This window comes from Zonotrichia albicollis, chromosome 22 (assembly GCF_047830755.1).
Source record: "Zonotrichia albicollis isolate bZonAlb1 chromosome 22, bZonAlb1.hap1, whole genome shotgun sequence".
NCBI classification, from domain to species: Eukaryota; Metazoa; Chordata; class Aves; order Passeriformes; family Passerellidae; genus Zonotrichia; species Zonotrichia albicollis.
Genome location: NC_133840.1, coordinates 10,494,605 through 10,513,352, shown reverse-complemented (window position 1 = coordinate 10,513,352; position 18,748 = coordinate 10,494,605). Strand labels below are relative to the sequence as shown.

Here is an 18,748-nt window from a genome sequence, read left to right as displayed (position 1 = left end):
CCACAGCAGCAGATAATCATTGTTTACATTTTGTTCCTGAGGCCTCCCAGCTTCTCGGGAGGAAAAATCCTAAGGAATAGATTTTTCATGGAAAGATGTCTGCGACATTGGAGCATCCTGGGACAGTGGGAGGTGTCCCTGCCATAGCAGAGGTGGCACTGGATGGGCTTTAAGGTCCCTCCAAACCCACCCATCCTGGGATTCTCATCATTCCTGAGCTGCTCTGCCTGAGGTTTTCTTCCCTGACCCCTGCTCATTTCACAGGTGCAAAATCATTCATCCTCCAAGGGGTTAATGAAGGATAATGAGTGCACTGTACCTAATCTGAGCCCTGCAATATTCCCATCTATCCCTGTGTGTGCAGGCAGAATTGCACACATCCCTCTGGTTTTATCCAGCACCCACAGAAACACCAATTTCCCCAACTCCCTTCACTCATTTCCTGCACCATCCCAACCCTGCTGCAGGGAATGTGCAGGGGAGGGGACAGCAGGGACCAGAGACAAAGTTCTGCCTCTGTCCAGATGAAAGCATTTCTGTGAGCAGCAGGGCTGATGGGTTTAGTTTTTCTGCTGTCTCGTTCCTCAGGGATTCAGCTAAAAATAGTGAGCACCCCATTGTCACCAGTGGCTCCTTGGTGCCCAGTTCAAAGCTGGGCTGCAAATCCCCCTGGGATTTAATCACCAATTTCCATCCTGCTTTGTTGTGCATGAACAAATCTCACCAGCCCTGCTCTGCTGTCTTTAATGTTGAAAAGGGAGCAGCTGTGCTCTTCACATCCTGTTCCATGACAAAAAGCGTTTCTCCTGGCAACTGAAGGTGTGGAAATTTGGGATCATTCCTCTGGTTGCCTTGCAGCAGTGCTGGGGGTGTTGCTGGAGGTTTGCAGGGGGCAATGAAGCTGCCCAGGATTCCTGCAGTGCTGATTGCATGGGGGTGCATCCAAGGATTCCCACTCAACATCCCTTCCTGCTTTCCTTGGGGTCTTCATCCTGGGAAACTCCAGCCTGGAACTGAGCCCCAGCAATGGCAACGCCATCATTCTATCCCCATTGTCACTCCCTGCCTGCAGGAGCAACCCCTCAACCTGTGCTGACCCTATTCCGTTCCACCTCCTCAGGGCTGGTGTTCAGCCTCTGCTGGAATTCTCTTCCAGTTCTGCCTCAGGGACAATTCTCGAGGTCAGCTCAAACCTGGGCTTTGCTGTAGTTTGGGGATTTGGCTTTTCTGCCTTCAGGGAATCAGGATCACAGAAAGGCTCATGGAGGGAGGGACCTCAAATCCCACCCAGTGCTACCCCTGCCATGGCAGGGACACCTCCCACTGTCCCAGGCTCCTCCCAGCCCTGTCCAGCCTGGCCTTGGGCACTGCCAGGGATCCAGGAGCAGCCCCAGCTGCTCTGGGCACCCTGTGCCAGGGCCTGCCCACCCTCACAGGGAACAATTCCCAATTCCCAATATCCCATCCAGCCCTGCCCTCTGGCACTGGGAGCCATTCCCTGTGTCCTGTCCTGCCTGCTTTGTCCTGCTCTCCCCAGGCTAGGGAAGGAATGGGAATTTCCTGCTGCATCCCCACTCTCCCAGGGCAGAGGGAGCTGGGAGCTGGCATTGCCCTCCCTCCACTGGGGCATTGAACCAGAGGGGTTTGTGTAAGAGCTTGAATGAGAGATGTGAGACTCCAAGCAGCTCTTCAAAATGCAGTTTATTGTATACAGAATGCAGTTTATTGTATACAAAATGCAGTTTATTTCATCCAAGGTGTCACAGCAGTCCAGGGTCGTTGGTGACAGAGCTGTGCCCACAGCTGTCAGCTCCAGCTGCAGCCAGGTCTGGAGACCCTTTGGTTTTGGTTACAATGCATTATAGACTTTTCTTTGCTGAACATCTTCATACAGTAGAACCAATCTATACCTTAACTTTTATCTATAGCCTATCATAACTACTGTAATTACCATATTCATATTACTATTCTCCAATCACTAACAGTCAGTACATTACAGTTTAAGCTAGAAGTTGTTTCTCAGTTTTCTTGCAGTAGAAAATTCTGAGACCTTTTTTCTACTTGCAGCATTTGCTGCCTTGTTTGCCTGTGCTCTCTTTCTGCTTGGTAAAAACATCTTGTTTGGGGTGGGTTTATCCTTTGCTCTAAGCCATAAAAACCCCTTCTAACTAACACTCCCTTTGCCTCCTTGGTTATCCAGTAAGGCTGGCTCAGCAATTCTTTTCTTCTATATCAAACCTTGCTTCCATCTCTATTCCTTCATCAGACTCTATATTTAAAAATCTTTCTGCCACGCACACATACCTGTGAGACTTTCTTGTCAAAGCTTGATCCTTCCCAGCAGGTTTGGCCTTTCTGGGTCTCCTGAGGTGGCTCAATGGGGTGGAGAAGCCCTGAAGGGCCCTGGTTGCTGTGCATGAGCCCTGCTGGGGCTGCAAGGCCTCTCTTTGAAGAGCTTCTGCAGCACTCAGGAAAACTCACCATGGCCTGGAACATTTCCATCCTTCTTTCCTACACCCAGAGAGACTCCTCTGCTCCCCAGGCACTGCACAGCAGCCAGGGTGTGTCTCCTCTCTGCTGCACCCTTAGGGGATTCATTAATACCACAAACTGCAGGCGTCCAATGTCCTGCTGGGGCAAAATGTTCACATTCAGCAGGAATTGGGGGTTTAACACTTGGCTAGTGTAAGAACAGCACTTCCTAATGGATCCACAGCCGAAATCAGCTCTGGGGGAAGTGTCCTCTGCTTGTTCCTCTGTCCAGGCACCACTGGGGAGTTAGGAACATAAAAAAGGGGGCACAGAATTGTGGCTCATGGGAGGAGTGAGAGCTACCAGGGGGATCCCTGAGAGTTTTCTCTTTGTTGGGATGGACTGGATTGCTGCCTCTCCATCCCTGGGCTCGGTCTCTCTGCTGCTCCACCAGTGCCAAGACCCTTTTACAGCATCGACTGTTGGAGTGAAACCAGCCCCAAAGAGCACAAACCCACCTGAGGTGCTGAAATGAGGCTGATAAACACAAGCTGGGGATTGTGGCCTTGCTCTAGGCCTGCTCTCCTGGGAGCCCATCCCTGGGTTAACTGGGCTGTCTCCCACAGTTTGACATGCAGAGGATAACGCTGGAGGAGCTGAAGCACATCCTGTACCACGCCTTCCGCGACCACCTCACCATGAAGGACATCGAGAACATCATCATCAACGAGGAGGAGAGCTTGAACGAGAACTCTGGCAACTGCCAGACGGAGTTTGAAGGTGAGAGAGAGTCCTGCTCAATTTTCGTGTGTCTTTATGTCTTGGTTTGGAAAGACAGGAGTCTGCTAAGGAAGGCAGGAGCCTCCCCTGAAATGGAGAATGCAAACCCTCCCCACCCCTCCCAATTGCTATAAATTTTAAATTAAGGGGCTCTCAGGCAAAAATATGGGAGCAGGAAATAACAGTTCTTAAATAGGGAAAGGAAAAAAAAAATAAAAGGATAAAATGAACAATGCAGTGCACTAGAACAACACTGACAGTCAGAACCCAACCTGACACCCTGTGGGTCAGGGTGTTGGCGGCAGTCCCATTGGAATTGTGGCTGCAGCCCTCCTGCAGTGTCAGGGGTGGTTCTGCTGGAGCAGGGATCCTGTAGAGAAGGATGGATTCTTCCTCTAAAGATCCAGTGGAAGAAGAGGCAGCTGCTGTTCCTCTGGGAAATCCAGTGGAGAAGCCGTGCTGGTGTTCCAGAACCTCTGGATTATATCTGGGTAGGAATGCTTGGCTCCTCCCTCTGGGCTCACATCTCCCAATGGGATGCTGTAGTTCTTATCAGCCATGCAGGGACATTCAATAGCTGTTATCAGTAATGTCCCCTCCCGAGGGAGGTGTGATTGTGATCACTCAGAGAGAGATAAGGCAAACTGCCCACTTGGCAAAGATAATCTGCCATACAGATGGAAATGGAAAACATCTTGCCTTGCAATCTGGAACACTCTAAAACTCCCTCTGATCTGGGACAGGGGTGCCTGCGGGTGGCAGGGAGTTATTTTGGACACCCAGAGAGCTCAAGAGTTGCCCTCAGACTTCCTCTGTCCCTCAGCAAAGCTGATCCTTTTCCAGGCACAGGGATGAAGCACTGAGGGTTCCCCCTCTCTCTGCTGGGACACAGGCAGAGGGATGTGCTGAGGTCAGTGCCTAAGCACGGCTGAATTTCCCTACAGAAGCACCTTCATTTCCTTCATGCCACCATGGAATGACTTTCTTGGCACTGGCAGGCCCTACCAAGCTGTGTTGGGCTTCTTCAGTTTTCTGTTGAGATCCCAAAAAAACTCCCAGGGAGCAGCTGGGACGAGTCTTCTCCTGCACTGTATCACCAGCACTGAGCAGAGGGCGTGCATCTGTGCCCTGCTGCCCTGGGGACCTTTAGCTCTGAGCTGCCAGGACATGCCCCAGCCAGGACAGCTCCTCTGAGCACGGGAGGAGCTCTGCAAAGCCAAGGGCTGAGCAGTGCTTGGAGGCACCCAAAGAAAGGAAACATTTCTTTCCCTCAGCAGAGCCTCAGGGGATCAGAAGGGTTTGGGGCTGGTCTGGCTTGGGGCTCCTGGCTGCTTCAGGAGTTGGGATCAGAACTGGGATCTACAGCAAATCTTGCACTTGGACAGGGCTGACACTGGCAAGGACATTCCCCATTTTAAGCCACCTCAGCAGAAGCATTTTCATTTCCTTGGCCAGAGGAACTCACACTGCTCTGAAGTGTTGCTGCTGAGAGCAACCAAAGAGATCCTGGTTGCTCAGCCTGTGGCAGTGTCCAAGGCCAGGCTGGACAGGCTTGGAGCAGCCTGGGACAGTGGAAGGAGTCCCTACCCAAGGAATGGGATGGTTTTTAAGTTGCCTTCCAACACAAACTGATCTGTGATTCCATGAAATCATCTCAAGAGCAGAAGAGCCCAGGGAAATGGAACAGAGAAGCTCAGAGTTTGTGCCATGGTAGAACCACTGTGTGTCCCACCCAGCAATCCCACTTTAGACCATTTTGGGGGAATTGGGACATTCTGTGGGGTCAAGCAGCTCAGAAAGGGCACCAGGCAGTGACAAAGAGCAGAGGATGAAAATACAGCCCAGTCCTTGGCCTGGCTGATGAATGGGATGCAGCAGCTCCATTCTCACCCTCACCTCTGCTAAACAGGGCAGAGAAGCTGGAGGAGCAGAGCTGGATTTAAAAAACCCTGCAGGAGGGAGGCAGCAGCAGCAGCACTCTGTGAATCAGGCCAAGCAACAATTTTTGTGTTCCTCCTGAGAAGAGTGCAGAGGAAGAGATGTTTCTTCCTTGCCTGGAGCTGTTGGTGCCCACTGACCTGCTGATCCCTGGGGACAGGAGCCAGCTGTCACTGCTGCAGAGTTTTGGGAGCTTGGCTGAACCATCCCAGAAAAAAACTGTGTTCCTAATGCTCAGCATCTCATTTTGGAAGCTCCAGTTTCCAAAAGTGCAGCAGGAACAGCTTTTCTCGTGGGATGTTTTGGCATTGCTGGTGCCAGGCAGAACCTAGAAGCAAAACAGACCCTTTTTTAGATGTTGGGAACACACACAAATCCAGCAGGAAATAAAGATCAGCTGAACCATCAACAATGGGGCAAAGTTTTGCTCCAGGTCCCAGTGGAAGGGGACAGCTCTGGTCTGACAGCTCTGACAGGAGCATTTCTGCCAGGGGAGGACAGGTTGTGTCCCTGCAGCTCTCCAGGCTGCCAGGAATGACCCTCAGAGCTCCCAGCTCTCCAACACCAGCATTCCCTACAGGAATTACATGGCATGGATTGTGGCACTAAGGGACAGCTGTCAGCTGTCCTGGGCTGTATCCCTGGGGTCACTCACTTCCAATTAGTGCCCTGAAGGAGATGCATTTTGGGTGGAATTCCTTGAGTTTAATTTAGGTGCCACCTTGGGATGAGATGAATTGCCCTAAAAGAACTCCCTTTCTTAGTTCAATTCCAGCAATTCAAATATTTCTTTCAACTCCCATCTATATTTAATGTACCATCCACCCCATGAAGAGCCTTTAATTCTGGGAGGAATGAAGCCAAGATGAGCCCCTGTGGTTCCCACTGAGATTTGGAGATCTCCTAAGGGAGGACACACAGCAGAGACTTCCAGGAGCAGCTTGGTGAAAGGGGGATCCCCACTCAGTGTCACCTTTGGGTGTTCTTGGATCCCAGACCAGCCCCAAACCCTTCTCCTCCTGTGGGCAGAGACATCCCACTTCTCCACACCTGGACATTCCTCTTCTCCACTCCTGGACATCCCCATTTTCCACACCTGGACGCTTCTGTTTTCCATACCTGGATATCCCTGTTTTCCACACCTGGATATCCCTGTTTTCCACACCTGGACATCCCCATTTCCCACCGCTGGACATTCCCTTTCTCCACACCTGTACATTCCCCATTCAACACCTGGGACAGTGATCACAGACCCCAGGTCCACATCTGGACATCCCCATTTTCCACACCTGGACCTTCCCCTTCTTCACACCTGAGTGAGCTGGCTCAGTGCTGAAGAGTGTTGCACAGCTAATATCACCATCAGTACAAAGCCATGAAATTTCTGTCATACAATTATGGAATAATGTGATGATAAGGTCTTTATGCCCATGAAATCTTGTTCAGTATCACTGTGGATGGCAGACCCTGCACCTCTCAGCACACAGCTTACCCCAAATACAATATTTGTATTACAGTCAGGGCCAAGGCCAGGATTTCCTCAGCTCCCTCTGAACACTGCAGTCATTTGCAGGGGAAGGACATGCCCAAGGCAGAGGCACAGTTCTGTCCTCAGCTTTATCTCTGTTTTTATCAGCACTCAGGGCAGGACAACGAAGGCTGTGTGATTTCCTGGGACACAGGCAAAGGACAATTTGCAGCTTCCAAAGATTTACAGCCCAGCAGCCTTTTCCTGGCAGTTCCCTTGATCCAGCACTCAGGGCACAGAGCTGGTGGCACAGCAGTGTCAGTGGCACAGGACTGCCAGGGGGGTGCCACCCTCAGCCATGACCCTCACATCCATGGGATGCAGCAGCAGGGCCTCCCTGCCCCCTGTCCTGCTCAGCTCAGCTTGGGGATGACAAACTGACTTGTTAAACCAAAAATAACTCCAGGCAGCCTGAGCAAGGCACCATCACTCACCTGTGGCAGGGCTGGGACAGGGCTCTATAAATACACTGCTGTTGTCCTTGTGAGGAGCTGTTCTCCTGCAGGAGAGAAGGCTCCCAGTGCTGGGAGCACATCCCAGACCCACCGTGGGCAGGGTGACCTGGAAACAGCCTGGTCCCATTAGCCCCAGCTCCTGAGGAGTTCTGGGGTGGTGCTCTGTACCAGGAGGGGAATTCTCCTCCCCAGCCTGGCCCCATTAGCCCCAGCTCCTGAGGGGTTCAATTCCAGCTATTCAAATATTTCTTTCAACTGGGAGCTGTGGTCTGTGCCAGTGGAGGAGTTCTCCTCCCCAGCCTGTCCTGGGACTGTTGAGAAAATGAAGAATGACCCAGCCTTGATTTGCCTTTGCCTCGTGAGCTCTGATGAATGTTGGAAAACTGTGGGTTGCTCTTCCCCCTAAAAGGGTTGAGGATTTCTCCAGAGGAGCCTCAGGCTCTGGCCATGCCAAATGAATCAGCTCCACATCCAACCCCTGGTGTGTCCTGTGGGTGGCAAAAGCTCCCAGTGGCACCCAAATGTTGGCATCCAGCTCTGGGACAATGCCAGCTGTGGGAACCAGTAGAAAAAGCAGATTCTGTGCTCAGAGATGATGGATTTGGAGAAAGGAGAGAACTGAGGGCATGCCCTCCGAAGTAAGCAGGGCTGGTTAAATGGAACTTCATGTTGTAGGGAAGAATTCCAGGAATCAGGGCATCAGGAGTTCCAGCTCCTCTGCCTCCCTGTGGATTACCAGGGAGCAGGGCAGTGCTGATATCCATCTCCTTCCTGGAGTCATTCCCAACCAACAGCGAGAGGAATGGCTGGGCAGACATTCCTCTTTCCCCCGGGGTTTTTTGTAGGTAATTTGGATGTTCGCTGTCCCTTTAGTGGGCACAGAGCAGTAAATGGGACTTCCCTGCATGCTGCTGCCTTCAGGCTCTGTTGTATAACAGAACCCTGGAGAAGTTGTTCAGTTCAGGAGCATTTCTGCAAAAACACCGAGCATGTTTTACTCTTTTCCTCTGGAGAGGTGAGTTTGTTATCCCAATAAACCCTTGGCCAGCCTCAGGCTGATGTCCCCATCACCAGCCCCACCCTGACAGCAATGCTCATGCTGGCAGTGATTTCTCTGCTGCCTGGGAGTGCTTTCAAAGTAGAGAAATAATAGAAAATACATTAAAAAAAAACATCTACAGCAGGGCAGGAATGAGCTTTTCAAAGCACCAGGGCACCATGCACAAAGCCACAGCACTGATCCTGTGTGGTTTATAAAAGCCAGAGAAGGAATCCAGGAGCAGAGCAGTGCAAGCAGAGAGTGAGGAATTTGGGAGAGCTGCTGGCAGGGGGGTTTCATTCCCTGCCCAGAACACAGCCAGGCCTCACTCACATTCCCTGCCTGGGCAGGATGGCTCCAACCCTTCCCAAGGAGGGCTCTGTGCCCCTGGCACTGAGCTGGGACCACTGAGAGCTGGGGCTGGGGCACAGGCACTGCTGAACACCAGCCAGAGGAGGTGATTGGGGGAAAAACTGGAATTCAAAACCGGCATCCAGGGCTCTCTGTGCCATGAGGTTCAAGGCTGGATCAAAACAAGGGGCTTTTCCATGAATTCTAAAAATATTCTCCATCCAACTTTCCAAATGTGGACACCTGGAGCCTGTCTTTGGCTGCATTTTTGGTTTGTTTTGGGGTTGTTTTCAGCCATCTGGAAGTTTCCCATCATCACAAGCCCATCCATGAGGAGAAGGTGACAGGGACATCCCTTCCCAGGGCAAAGCAAGGCCCAGAGCAGGCAGGCAGGGCTGTCCATCTGGGGTGGGATGATTTCCTGGCTGTCCCTGACTGACAAGTGCCAGGTCCTGCGCTTGTTCCATGGGGCGCAACAGGAACAGAATGTCCCATGGAACATTCAGGCTGGGAGAGAGGAGCTGGACAGATGGGAAAGGCCTTGGCAGTGCTGGTGCCAGTGGCTGGACAGGAGCCCAGGTGTGCCCAGGTGGCCAAAAAGGCCAATGGCACCTGGGCTGCACCAGGACCAGGGCAGGGCTTGTCCCCTCTGCTGGCACTGCCGAGGTGACACTTCAGACTCTGGGGACAGCCCTGGGCCCCTCAGGACCATGCAGACCCTGAGGGGCTGGAGCTTGTCCAGGGAAGGGAATGGAGCTAGGAAGGGTCTGGATCCCCAGGAGAGGCTGAGGGAGCTGGACAGGGGCTCAGCCTGGAGCAAAGGAGGCTCAGGGGGCCCTTGTGGCTCTGCACAGCTCCTGACAGGAGGGGACAGCCAGGGGGGTCGGGCTGTGCTCCAGGGAACAGGGACAGGAGCAGAGGGAACGGCCTCAGGCTGGGCCTGGGGAGGTTTAGATGAGAAAATAGGAACAATTTCTTCACTGAAAGGGTTGTCCAATAATGGTGGAATCCCCATCTCTGGAAGTGTCCAAGAAGTGTGGATGTGGCACTTAGGAGATGGTTTAGTGGTGACCATGGTGGTGGTTCTGGGGTGATAATTGGGCTCTTGCAGCCATCACCACCCTGGAATTGCCTGGGGGAACCTTCAAGGCCTTTGCAAACAAATCTCCACAGTGCCTCAACAGCACCCGTGGCTCTGACATTCAGATGAGGAGAGACCAGGACAGAGTAATGAACTGACTTTATTAAGTCACAGCACGAATTCTCGCTGACAAGCTTGGCAAAAAGTAAAATTAAATAAAATGAGTGCTAAAAATCCCAACTCTATCTGCTTTTTAATTGCTGCTCTCATTTCTTTTGACAATTATTCTGCAAGCATTCACTTGGAAAGGTTCTTAATAAATCTGATTTGGCTTAAGCACAGAAAACCTAAAACTTAAAAAGATTGGAAAAGTGACTCATGTGCCATGGATGCTCCTGGGAATTGTCACAGTGGGGACCTCAGTGTCATCAGGGAGCACTTCTTGATTTTCCACTCATTCCCAGTTGACCTGGATGAGTCGGAGGGATTCACACAAGGTTGATAATTGCTATTAAAGAACTTTAGAAACACCTTAGTTCAAACTGAAAGAGAGGAAGTCTAGGTCAGAGAGTGGGAAGGAGGGTGGGCAGGCCCTGGCACAGGGTGCCCAGAGCAGCTATGGCTGCCCCTGGATCCCTGGCAGTGCCCAAGGCCAGGCTGGACAGGGCTGGGAGCAGCCTGGGACAGTGGGAGGTGTCCCTGCTCATGGGACAAAGATGAGCTTTAAGGTCGCTTCCAACCCAACACAGCCCAGCCCAACCCAACCCAATCAACCCAATCCAACCCGACCCAGCCCAGCCCAGCCCAGCCCAACCCAACCCAACCCAGCCCACCCAACTCAACCCAACCCAATCCAGCCCAACCCAGCCCAACCCAATCCAACCCAACCCAACCCAGCCCAGCCCAACCCAACCCAACCCAGCCCAATTCAACCCAACCCAATCCAGCCCAACCCAACCCAACCCAGCCCAATTCAACCCAACCCAAGCCAGTCTAACTCAACCCAACCCAACCTGACCCAGCCCAACCTAACCCAATTCGACCCAACCCAATCTAACCCAACCCAGCCCCACCCAGCTCAACTCAACTCAATTTGACCCAACCCAATCCAACCCAGCCCAGCCCAGTCCAGTCCAGCCCAGTCCAGCCCAGCCCAGCCCAACCCAACCCATTCTGTGATTCCAACTTCACAAAGAGCTTAAAAGAAATACACAGCTAACCCCAAATGTGCCTGTGAGCATTTAAAGGGATCAAAAGCCATGATGAGGAAAAGGAGTTCCTGAAGGGTTAGGAAGGACAGGGATGGGTTGGTTTAGAAGTCCTGCAGGGCTGGGTGTGTTGTTTGGGAATGTCCCAGCAGGCAGAGGTGACAGTGAGAACAGGAGGGTTCCTGAGCTGCTCCAGGAGGGAACAGAACCCCTGTAGGAATGTGCCCCCTGTGCCCCTGACAGAGTGACAAAACTATCCTTTGTCTCCTTAAAAAATGAAAAAAGCCCAGAAGTTTCTCTCCTCAATTAAGTAAAAAGACATCTCATAAGACCTGAAAAACTTCACCTCAAACTTAAACATAGCCACTTTAACAGAAGCCAAAAAGTCCTGCCTAAGCAATTTACTAGAAAAAGAAAAGAACAAATAAACAAATTGCTTTTGTGGAGTATTTTACCAAAAGCAAGAACCTCTTGCACCTAGCTCAAGTTTTCGCTGTAAAGAAGAAAAATTAGGTGAGAGGCAATGTTTTTTTTTTTGTCCTGCGTTGAGGAAGTTAGTTATGTTTAGGTGGTGGATTAAAGGGTTAAAGTACCCTAGGGATGTGGAGAAGTTTGAGAGAGGGATTTGTTTTGTGAGGATGTTTGGGCTCTTTTTGAGATTTCTAGGGCTAAAGCGATGCCTAGGGCTGTTACAGCTAGGGCAGTTATTTATTTTAATGGAGAGTGGTATGGTTGTTGGAGTATAAAATTGTTGGAGTAAAATAACATAAACAACTTTTTGTTATTTTGCCTTTTATTAAAACTTTTCTGTTTCCAACACTACCACAGAAGCCATCCTGCTATTTTTATGCCTTCTAAGGTAGCTAAGCTATCCTAATTGTGATATAAATGTCCAAAAGGTTGTGAGACCTAGCTCAGAAAGAGCATATACGAGAGCCCTGCCCTGTGTGACACTGCTCTTGTCCCCGCAGTGCACGCCCAGAAGCAGAACCGCCAGACGTGCGTGCGCAAGAGCCTCATCTGCGCCTTCGCCATGGCCTTCATCATCAGCGTGATGCTGATCGCGGCCAACCAGATCCTGCGCAGCGGCATGGAGTAGCTGGCACGGCTCGGCTCGGCTCGGCTCGGAGTGGTCCTGGCACGGGATGGCCGCCATGCATGCGCACCCGGGAGAGCTCCCGCCCCGATCCCACGGCACCGACACGCGGGCACAGCCGGCGCCTGCGGCGGGAGCCGGAGCCAGCAGCGTGTCCTGTGAACCAACCACATCCTTTTGGCAGGGACATCAAAGGGCTGTTCTAATGCTTTAAAGGTTTTGTTTCCTAATGCAATAATCCCACATCCAGGAGTCCCGAATTATTGCTTCGAAACAGCAATGGCAGCGCGGAGGACGCTTGGATCCGGCGCTCTGCGGGTGGGAGGAGGCCCAGCCTCGTGACTGGCCCTGACCCAGGGCCCAGTGACTGTCCCACGCAGCTCCCGCCGGGCCCGCATTCCCAGGAATTTGATCATCGTAGCATTGCCACAAGCAAGTCCTGTTCCTTTTGTTCCACGTGTTCCAGCTTCACTTTCCTTTTCCCTTATGACCATGCCATGGAATTTACGGCATTAGAGGGGAGCTAGAGCATCCTTGTACAGTATTTTCTGAGGAAAAACGGGGAGAATTTGCCAGCACCATACAAAATGTCTATTTTTTGCTTCATCAACTCCACCTTTGACACGAGACTGTGGGGTAGCAGGAGTCTGTTTGACGTTTTTTTCCGACTGTGAATCAGGGCTTGAGGAGCACCCCTTGTTTTCCCACCTGGGCATTGCTGAACTTGTGCAAAGTCTTCCAAGGGACTCTGCCACCACCAGCGCCAGCTAAACCTCCCTCTCCTCTGGCCTCTCTCCATATTCAACATTTCCTCTCCAGCAGTTTTAGCCTTCTTTTTTATTGGTCTTCAAGAATTTTTTTCCCAGGTGAAAATCCTGAGGGGAGCTCTTCCTGAGGTTTCCTCTCCTTTCCTTGCCTGCACAATTTTGATTTATTCTGTTTCATGCGGCCTGGTTATGATCTGCAGTGAAACCTCCATGGCAGACATCCTCCTGTGGGGGAGGTTTTATTTTCACCCACATGGTAAAGTCTTGATTTGACCAGCCAACTTCTCCATTCCTTCCCAGGATCCATCCCACCAACCCATCCCATGGCAGGCTCCGATGGGGGCCATTGGAAAAGCTGAGCTCTGCAGGAGAAGAAGGAGCCCAATCTGAGCCCACCCCTGTGTGCTTGGAGTGTGTCAGACTTCCATGTCTGGGGAGCCTTGGGTGGTTTTCCTGGAATACATTTTAGGGAGCAGCAAGGAGAAGATGGAACAGAGCAGAGCAGGGACACCACATGGGAAGTGCAAGGAGCCAGTTGGACTTGGGAAGGTGTTTTTCCTTTGAAACTTGACACGAATCCGTGCATTTCCCTTTGGATGAACTGTGCCCCTGGGTGCCCCACCAGGACAGAGGTGATCTCCTGCCCTGCTGGGGGATCCCAGCTGGTGATCATGGAGTGCTCCAAGGCAGTTCCATGGAGGCACTCAGGTGCTGGAGTGGGGTGGCTGTGCTGGGAGAGCTCCAGACACACCCAGGACCCCTGAGATGTTGCTCCAGGAGCGGAGGTGACTGTTCCCTGTGCCACAGGAGGGGCAGGATGGCTCCCCCAGGGCTTGCACAGCCCCAGCCTCCCTCATCCCACCCTGCAGCCATTGACTTACACTGGATCCATCCCCAACACTCATTCCAGCTCTTTCTTTTCTACCACTCGGAGTGACATTTTACCTGTATTTTTAGCAGCCTAATTTAAAAATCTGCTGTTCCTTGTTGTGTCTCCCACCACCCCTTTAAACTCAAGTCACTTTTAGGTGTCTCAGTGTCCCACCTCCACCTTTTCCTGCCATTTTCCTGGTGTCCCCTCCATCCTAAAGACAACACCTCTTCCACAGCAGCTGAGTTGTTTTTTTCTGCCTTTCCCAAACACATAATTCCTGCATTTCTGTTCTGCTGTGACCAATAGAGGTGAACTGCAGAATATTCCATTAAAAAAATGATTCTGTCTCTCAGAAGACAGAGAGATTTCCATTTGCTACAGGGCAGCACCAGAATATCTGTGGAATATTCTGGTGTGGGATTCTCACTACTGGGAACCCAGACACATTTTCTGTGCAGGGCATTGCAGATAATGAACTTGGAGATCACTTTGAGGAAACTCATCCCCACTTTTAGGTCTCAGGGGTCTGTGGAAAGGTGGCAGCTGTGAGAAAAAAGTCTAAATGTTCCTTGCCACCAAGGAATACTCATTTTGTCCCTGGGATTGTGCTGGAGTGAGCATGGGCAGATGGAGGTGGAGGGGAGGGATGGGGGAGCACAGGGTGGAGCAGTGCCTCCACTGAGCCCAAACCCTCAACCCCAAACCCACAACCCCAAACCAGGCATTTCCCCACATTTCCTCACCCATGTGCCACAAACCCCCAGCAGACTCCAGGCCCAGCAGCACCTCATGCACAAGCATTGTCTGCATTCCTTGAAGCTTTCTGGAAGGCTCCAGAATTGCCTCCTGCATGCCCCATAAACCTTTGTAAATAGAGCCATTCTCCAGCCCAATCCTTCCCCTCCCAGCTCCATTTGTAAAGCCAAACCTATAATGAATATATTGGTAAAAGCCATAGCCTGGTGTCAGTAGAGTTCATTTCACAACTCCCCACTGATTTTACTGGGTACAGGATTTCTGGGGCTTTGGGGTGTGATTTTTCTGTAGGGAACCTCACTTTTCCATTATGAATCAGGGTCATGTCTTGCCAGAGGTCTCCTTTCCCTTCCTAGAGCAGCCTTCCTCCATCCCCAGGCGTTGTGAAGAGATTCCTTCTTTAATCAGTTGCTCCTGGCAATGCAGGATGGATCAGGCCAAGCTATTCCATCCTTTCGTTCCCGACAACCTTCCCATCCAGCAGCACTGAATGTCTCCTATCTCCCTCCCTGGCTCCATTTATGTAACATCCATTTATCTCTTTTTTTTTTTTCCTTCTACACAAGAGGGGAAAAATAGGGCTTTTTGCTGCTTTTACAGACAGGAGGTAAAAATAGAGCAGTAAAATTCTGATTGGAACCTGATGGCAAAAGCTGAGGGGGGAGAAAGCAGAAGAATCAAAGACATAAAAATAAAAACCCCACATCCCATACTTTAAGGAAAAAAAACCTTATTTAAGTGCTAATTAACATACTTTAAAAAATACCCAGACTGCAGCAGAGCTGTCAGAAAAAGCTCTAAACTTCTGCTCTTGCCAGTTCCAGGAGGATTGAAGTGTCTTTTCAGCCCTGCAGTTCTGGAGGAACAGGAGATTGCCATGGCAACGCTGGCTGTTCGTGACATGGGTGCCACCGTGGCAGAGCACACATGATCCCAGACTTCCAGGGATGGGCAAACAGCTCCCAGCACTGGGACAGGGGCTTTTCATGGATTAGGAAATTATTAGGAATTCGTGAGCCACTCTGTTGGCTTGGCCACAAAGAGCTGTGTGCAATTAAGGGGATTGACGTGCAGGGAAGGCTTCAAAAGGGACGTGATGATTTCAGCCCGAGAGAGGCTTTGGTTTAATTCAGGAGGGAGTGAAATCCTCTCAGCCTGAGCACTGCCTGTCCTGGGCTGGCTGAGGACTCTTTGGGAAGGTTCTCCATGTGGGGATCAAGCTCTGGTGGGAAGGATTTGGGTTCCTGCTCCTGCACCCCTGATCACCACTGACCTTGGCTTCAGCCACTGGCTTCAGCAGTGATCCTGATCCGTGCTCCTGGAGAAGCCAGCAGAAGGAACAGCGGCGTCACCAATGCTGAAATAATTTGGAAGGAAGTGAATTCCATCAAAAGCTGCTGAAGGAACACTGCTCACCTGTCAGAGCCAAAGCCATTCCTCCAGGGCAGCCATGAGGAAACCACAGCAGGAGAGGTGCAGTGGCTTTGCCCTGTGCACTGCCAGGAGCTGGACTTGAGGTCCTTGTGGGTCCCTTCCAACTCAGGATATTCCATGATTGTGGTGCTGGTGGCCCTGGAGAGCCAGTGACACCTGGGAGGTGTCACCTCTGGTGCCGCCCACAGGAGCCTGGCCCCTCCAAGAGTGCACCGCTGAGGAGGAATTTCTGATCATAACCAATGTTAACATAATTGCAAGATTTAAATTGGAAGTCTTGGCTTTGTTAGGACTCTGGTCCTCATGCTGTGGGAGGTAACAGGGAGTTAGAGAGAGTTCACAAAATAATTCTCCTTCCTGCTTGATGGGCACCCCCATATCCCCCAGTCACTGCCAGCACCTGGGACAGTGATCACAGACCCCAGGTCCAGGGCGAGCAGGAGGGTGGGAGGGAGGAGCACCCCCAGCTCCTGTCCCTGCTCCCCGGTGAGCCAGGCTGAATTTCTGGGTGAAATCCAGTTCATGTGAGAGATTCCATCCCGGTTATCCAGAGGTTTCACCTGTTGGACCTGTTGAGTGGCAGGGCTGGATGTTGGTTGCTTTAATTCCAGCAGCTTGGGTACCCCTCTTTATAAGCTGGGCCGAGTAAAGAGGGGTTTTAAATCCAGAACTCAAAAGTAGGAAGCAAGCAAAGCAAGCCAAGCTAGAAAACACTCCCAAAGCTGCCACTCTGGGTGGCTGAAATCTGTTTGGATGAGTTGAGCACCCACTGGTCCTTTCTTCCACTGAAGTTTAGGAATATTTTGTCCCAAAAACCGACTCTGCATCCTCCTGCCTGCTGGAGAAGAGCCAAACATCTCCTGGGCCACCCCTGGCACTGGGAGGGGTTCAATTCCTGGAGAGAGCCCCAGGACAAGGGGGGACTCAGCTTTTCCCATGGAAAACTCAGCCCCTGCACGTGCTGGGAGCTGCCAGGGCTGTCACCACCCCGAGGTGACAGGAGCACAGCCCCCGTCAGCCCTGCATCAGTGAGGGGAGAAGCAGTGGGAGGAATGACATTAAAATCTCTAAGAATGAAGTCCCTTATTTTACCCACCCCTGTAATCCATGATTTAGTTCCTGCTTTATGGATGAGCGTTTGAAAGAAGAAAAACCAACTCTTCTAAAAATGAGAATCTGATGAAGTGTCTTTTTTTCTTGGCTCTGAATCATGCTTCCATTCCACTGATGAAGATGTACAGAACTTGCTGGGTTTCAATCTATTATTTTACCCTCCTGTGCTCTGACAGTGCAATTACATTTCCCTGGCATCACTTAAAACCTGTTCCTTTCCCAGGAATTTAATGCAGAAAAAGAAAAGATCCACCACATTTTCATATCTTTATGTTGTTGGCTGCTATCAGGATGGGCTCTGTATTTCTCCAGTTCAAGAAGGACATTTTAGGCAGCTCTAGGAAGTGACAAAGCTTCACCAAGAGCAAGGTGGGCAGAAAATCTAAGACCCTTTTAACTGGAAATGTGATCCACTTGCACCTTTCCAGTGGCAAAAGTCTGGAAAAGTGCTGTAATTTGGCATCTTCACTATGAAATAATTGCAGCCCCAGAAGAGGGAGAAAGGAGAAAAAAGAAATCCTCTGGATCTAGAGCTCAGTACTTGACAATTTGATGATGAAAGTACCACAGGGTTTTTTTTTTATTTTCTGCCAAGACTGACCAAAATACTTTGTAGCCTTGAAAACCATTGCTAGATGAAATTGCCATTTCCCACCCAATTATTTTCCCAGCTGTTCCTGGCCTGTTTTTGCCAGCATCCCAAACCAGCAGCTGGATTTGCCCCTCTTTAGGTGAGATCTAGCTTTCCTTTCCCAGCTGTGTCTCCATCAGCCAGCCAGGAGACCTTGGGAAGCTCTGGGGTGGCTCTGGTGCCACCAGCACTTGGGCACCTTGTGTCCCTCCTGGGGGCCATCCCAAAGGGTGCAGGTGATGTTGGTGACATCAGCCCCCAAATCCCTGCCTCTGTTCCCACTGCAGCTGCCCGAGGGTGGGCTCACCCTCCTGAGCATCCCCTCTAGAGCAGCCAAAGCCCTTCCAGCTGTGGTTCCTCAGATTTCTCTGGGCTGGGTGAGGAGGGGAGAGCAGGTTACCTGTGGGCCCCAGGGTCAGTCAGAAATAACTCATTTGAGTTAACTGGAATAAGCCCAGGAGCCAGGCTGCTGCCATTTAATCCATAGCAGGATCTAAGGAATCAATTCCTTATTAGGAATCCTCCTGATTCATCTCTAGGAAGGTCTCCACTAATCCCTGTGTCTCCCTTTTGTCACCAGCTCATGTTTTCCAGCCATTTACTGTTCATTTATAAACTCACTGGGTTTTTTGGCTCGTTAACGAAAGACATGGCTTTTTAATTAAAGAAAAAACTTCATAAAGTCAGCAGCATAATAGTAAAAAAAAAAATTCCTAACAAAAATCCTTTGTACAAAATACTGTAAATATTAATATAAATTAAATGGGCATGCAACTGAAATAAATCCTATGTTATTACAAGTTATCTGAGTGTATAAAGGAGTGTATAAAGGAAAACTGAATGCCATATGTATCAGCTGTTCCCTCTAACCAAACTCTACTGTAAATATATAATCTGTATAAAAATATTTTAATTTTACCATTATTTATGCAATAGAAATAAAGGTTTTTTTCTTTTGATGAAGCTTTTTTTTTCCTCTTTTGAAGCACTGATATTTATTCATGCCCGAGTACAAGAGTAAAAGCAAGATTTGCATAAAATATTAGGACAGAGACCCTTTATTCCTTCTGAGAGATACATGAACATTTGGGGGGGTTATTTTGCTTTGAAAATAGATTTACATATTTAAAAGCCTGTTACTACAGAAGGAGCTCCTGGCTGGAGAAATGGGATCAGCAATTCCAGATGCACATGAGGCCAAAGGGAGGGATTGAACTTCTTTTCT

At 50.5% G+C, this 18,748-nt stretch overlaps 1 protein-coding gene across 6 annotated transcripts in view; it reads left to right on the top strand.

Moving 5' to 3' along the window:
* CALN1 (calneuron 1) overlaps positions 1-18,486 on the top strand; it is a 168,516-nt gene extending 150,030 nt beyond the window's left edge. For all 6 annotated transcript variants that reach the window (XM_074557253.1, XM_074557254.1, XM_074557256.1 and 3 more), the window contains 2 exons: positions 3,099-3,252; positions 11,824-18,486. In XM_074557253.1, coding sequence (XP_074413354.1) covers positions 3,099-3,252; positions 11,824-11,951 — 282 coding nt within the window. In that variant the 3' untranslated portion in view covers positions 11,952-18,486. The remainder of the gene's footprint in view (positions 1-3,098; positions 3,253-11,823) is intronic.
* The last annotated feature ends 262 nt before the right edge of the window (positions 18,487-18,748 follow it).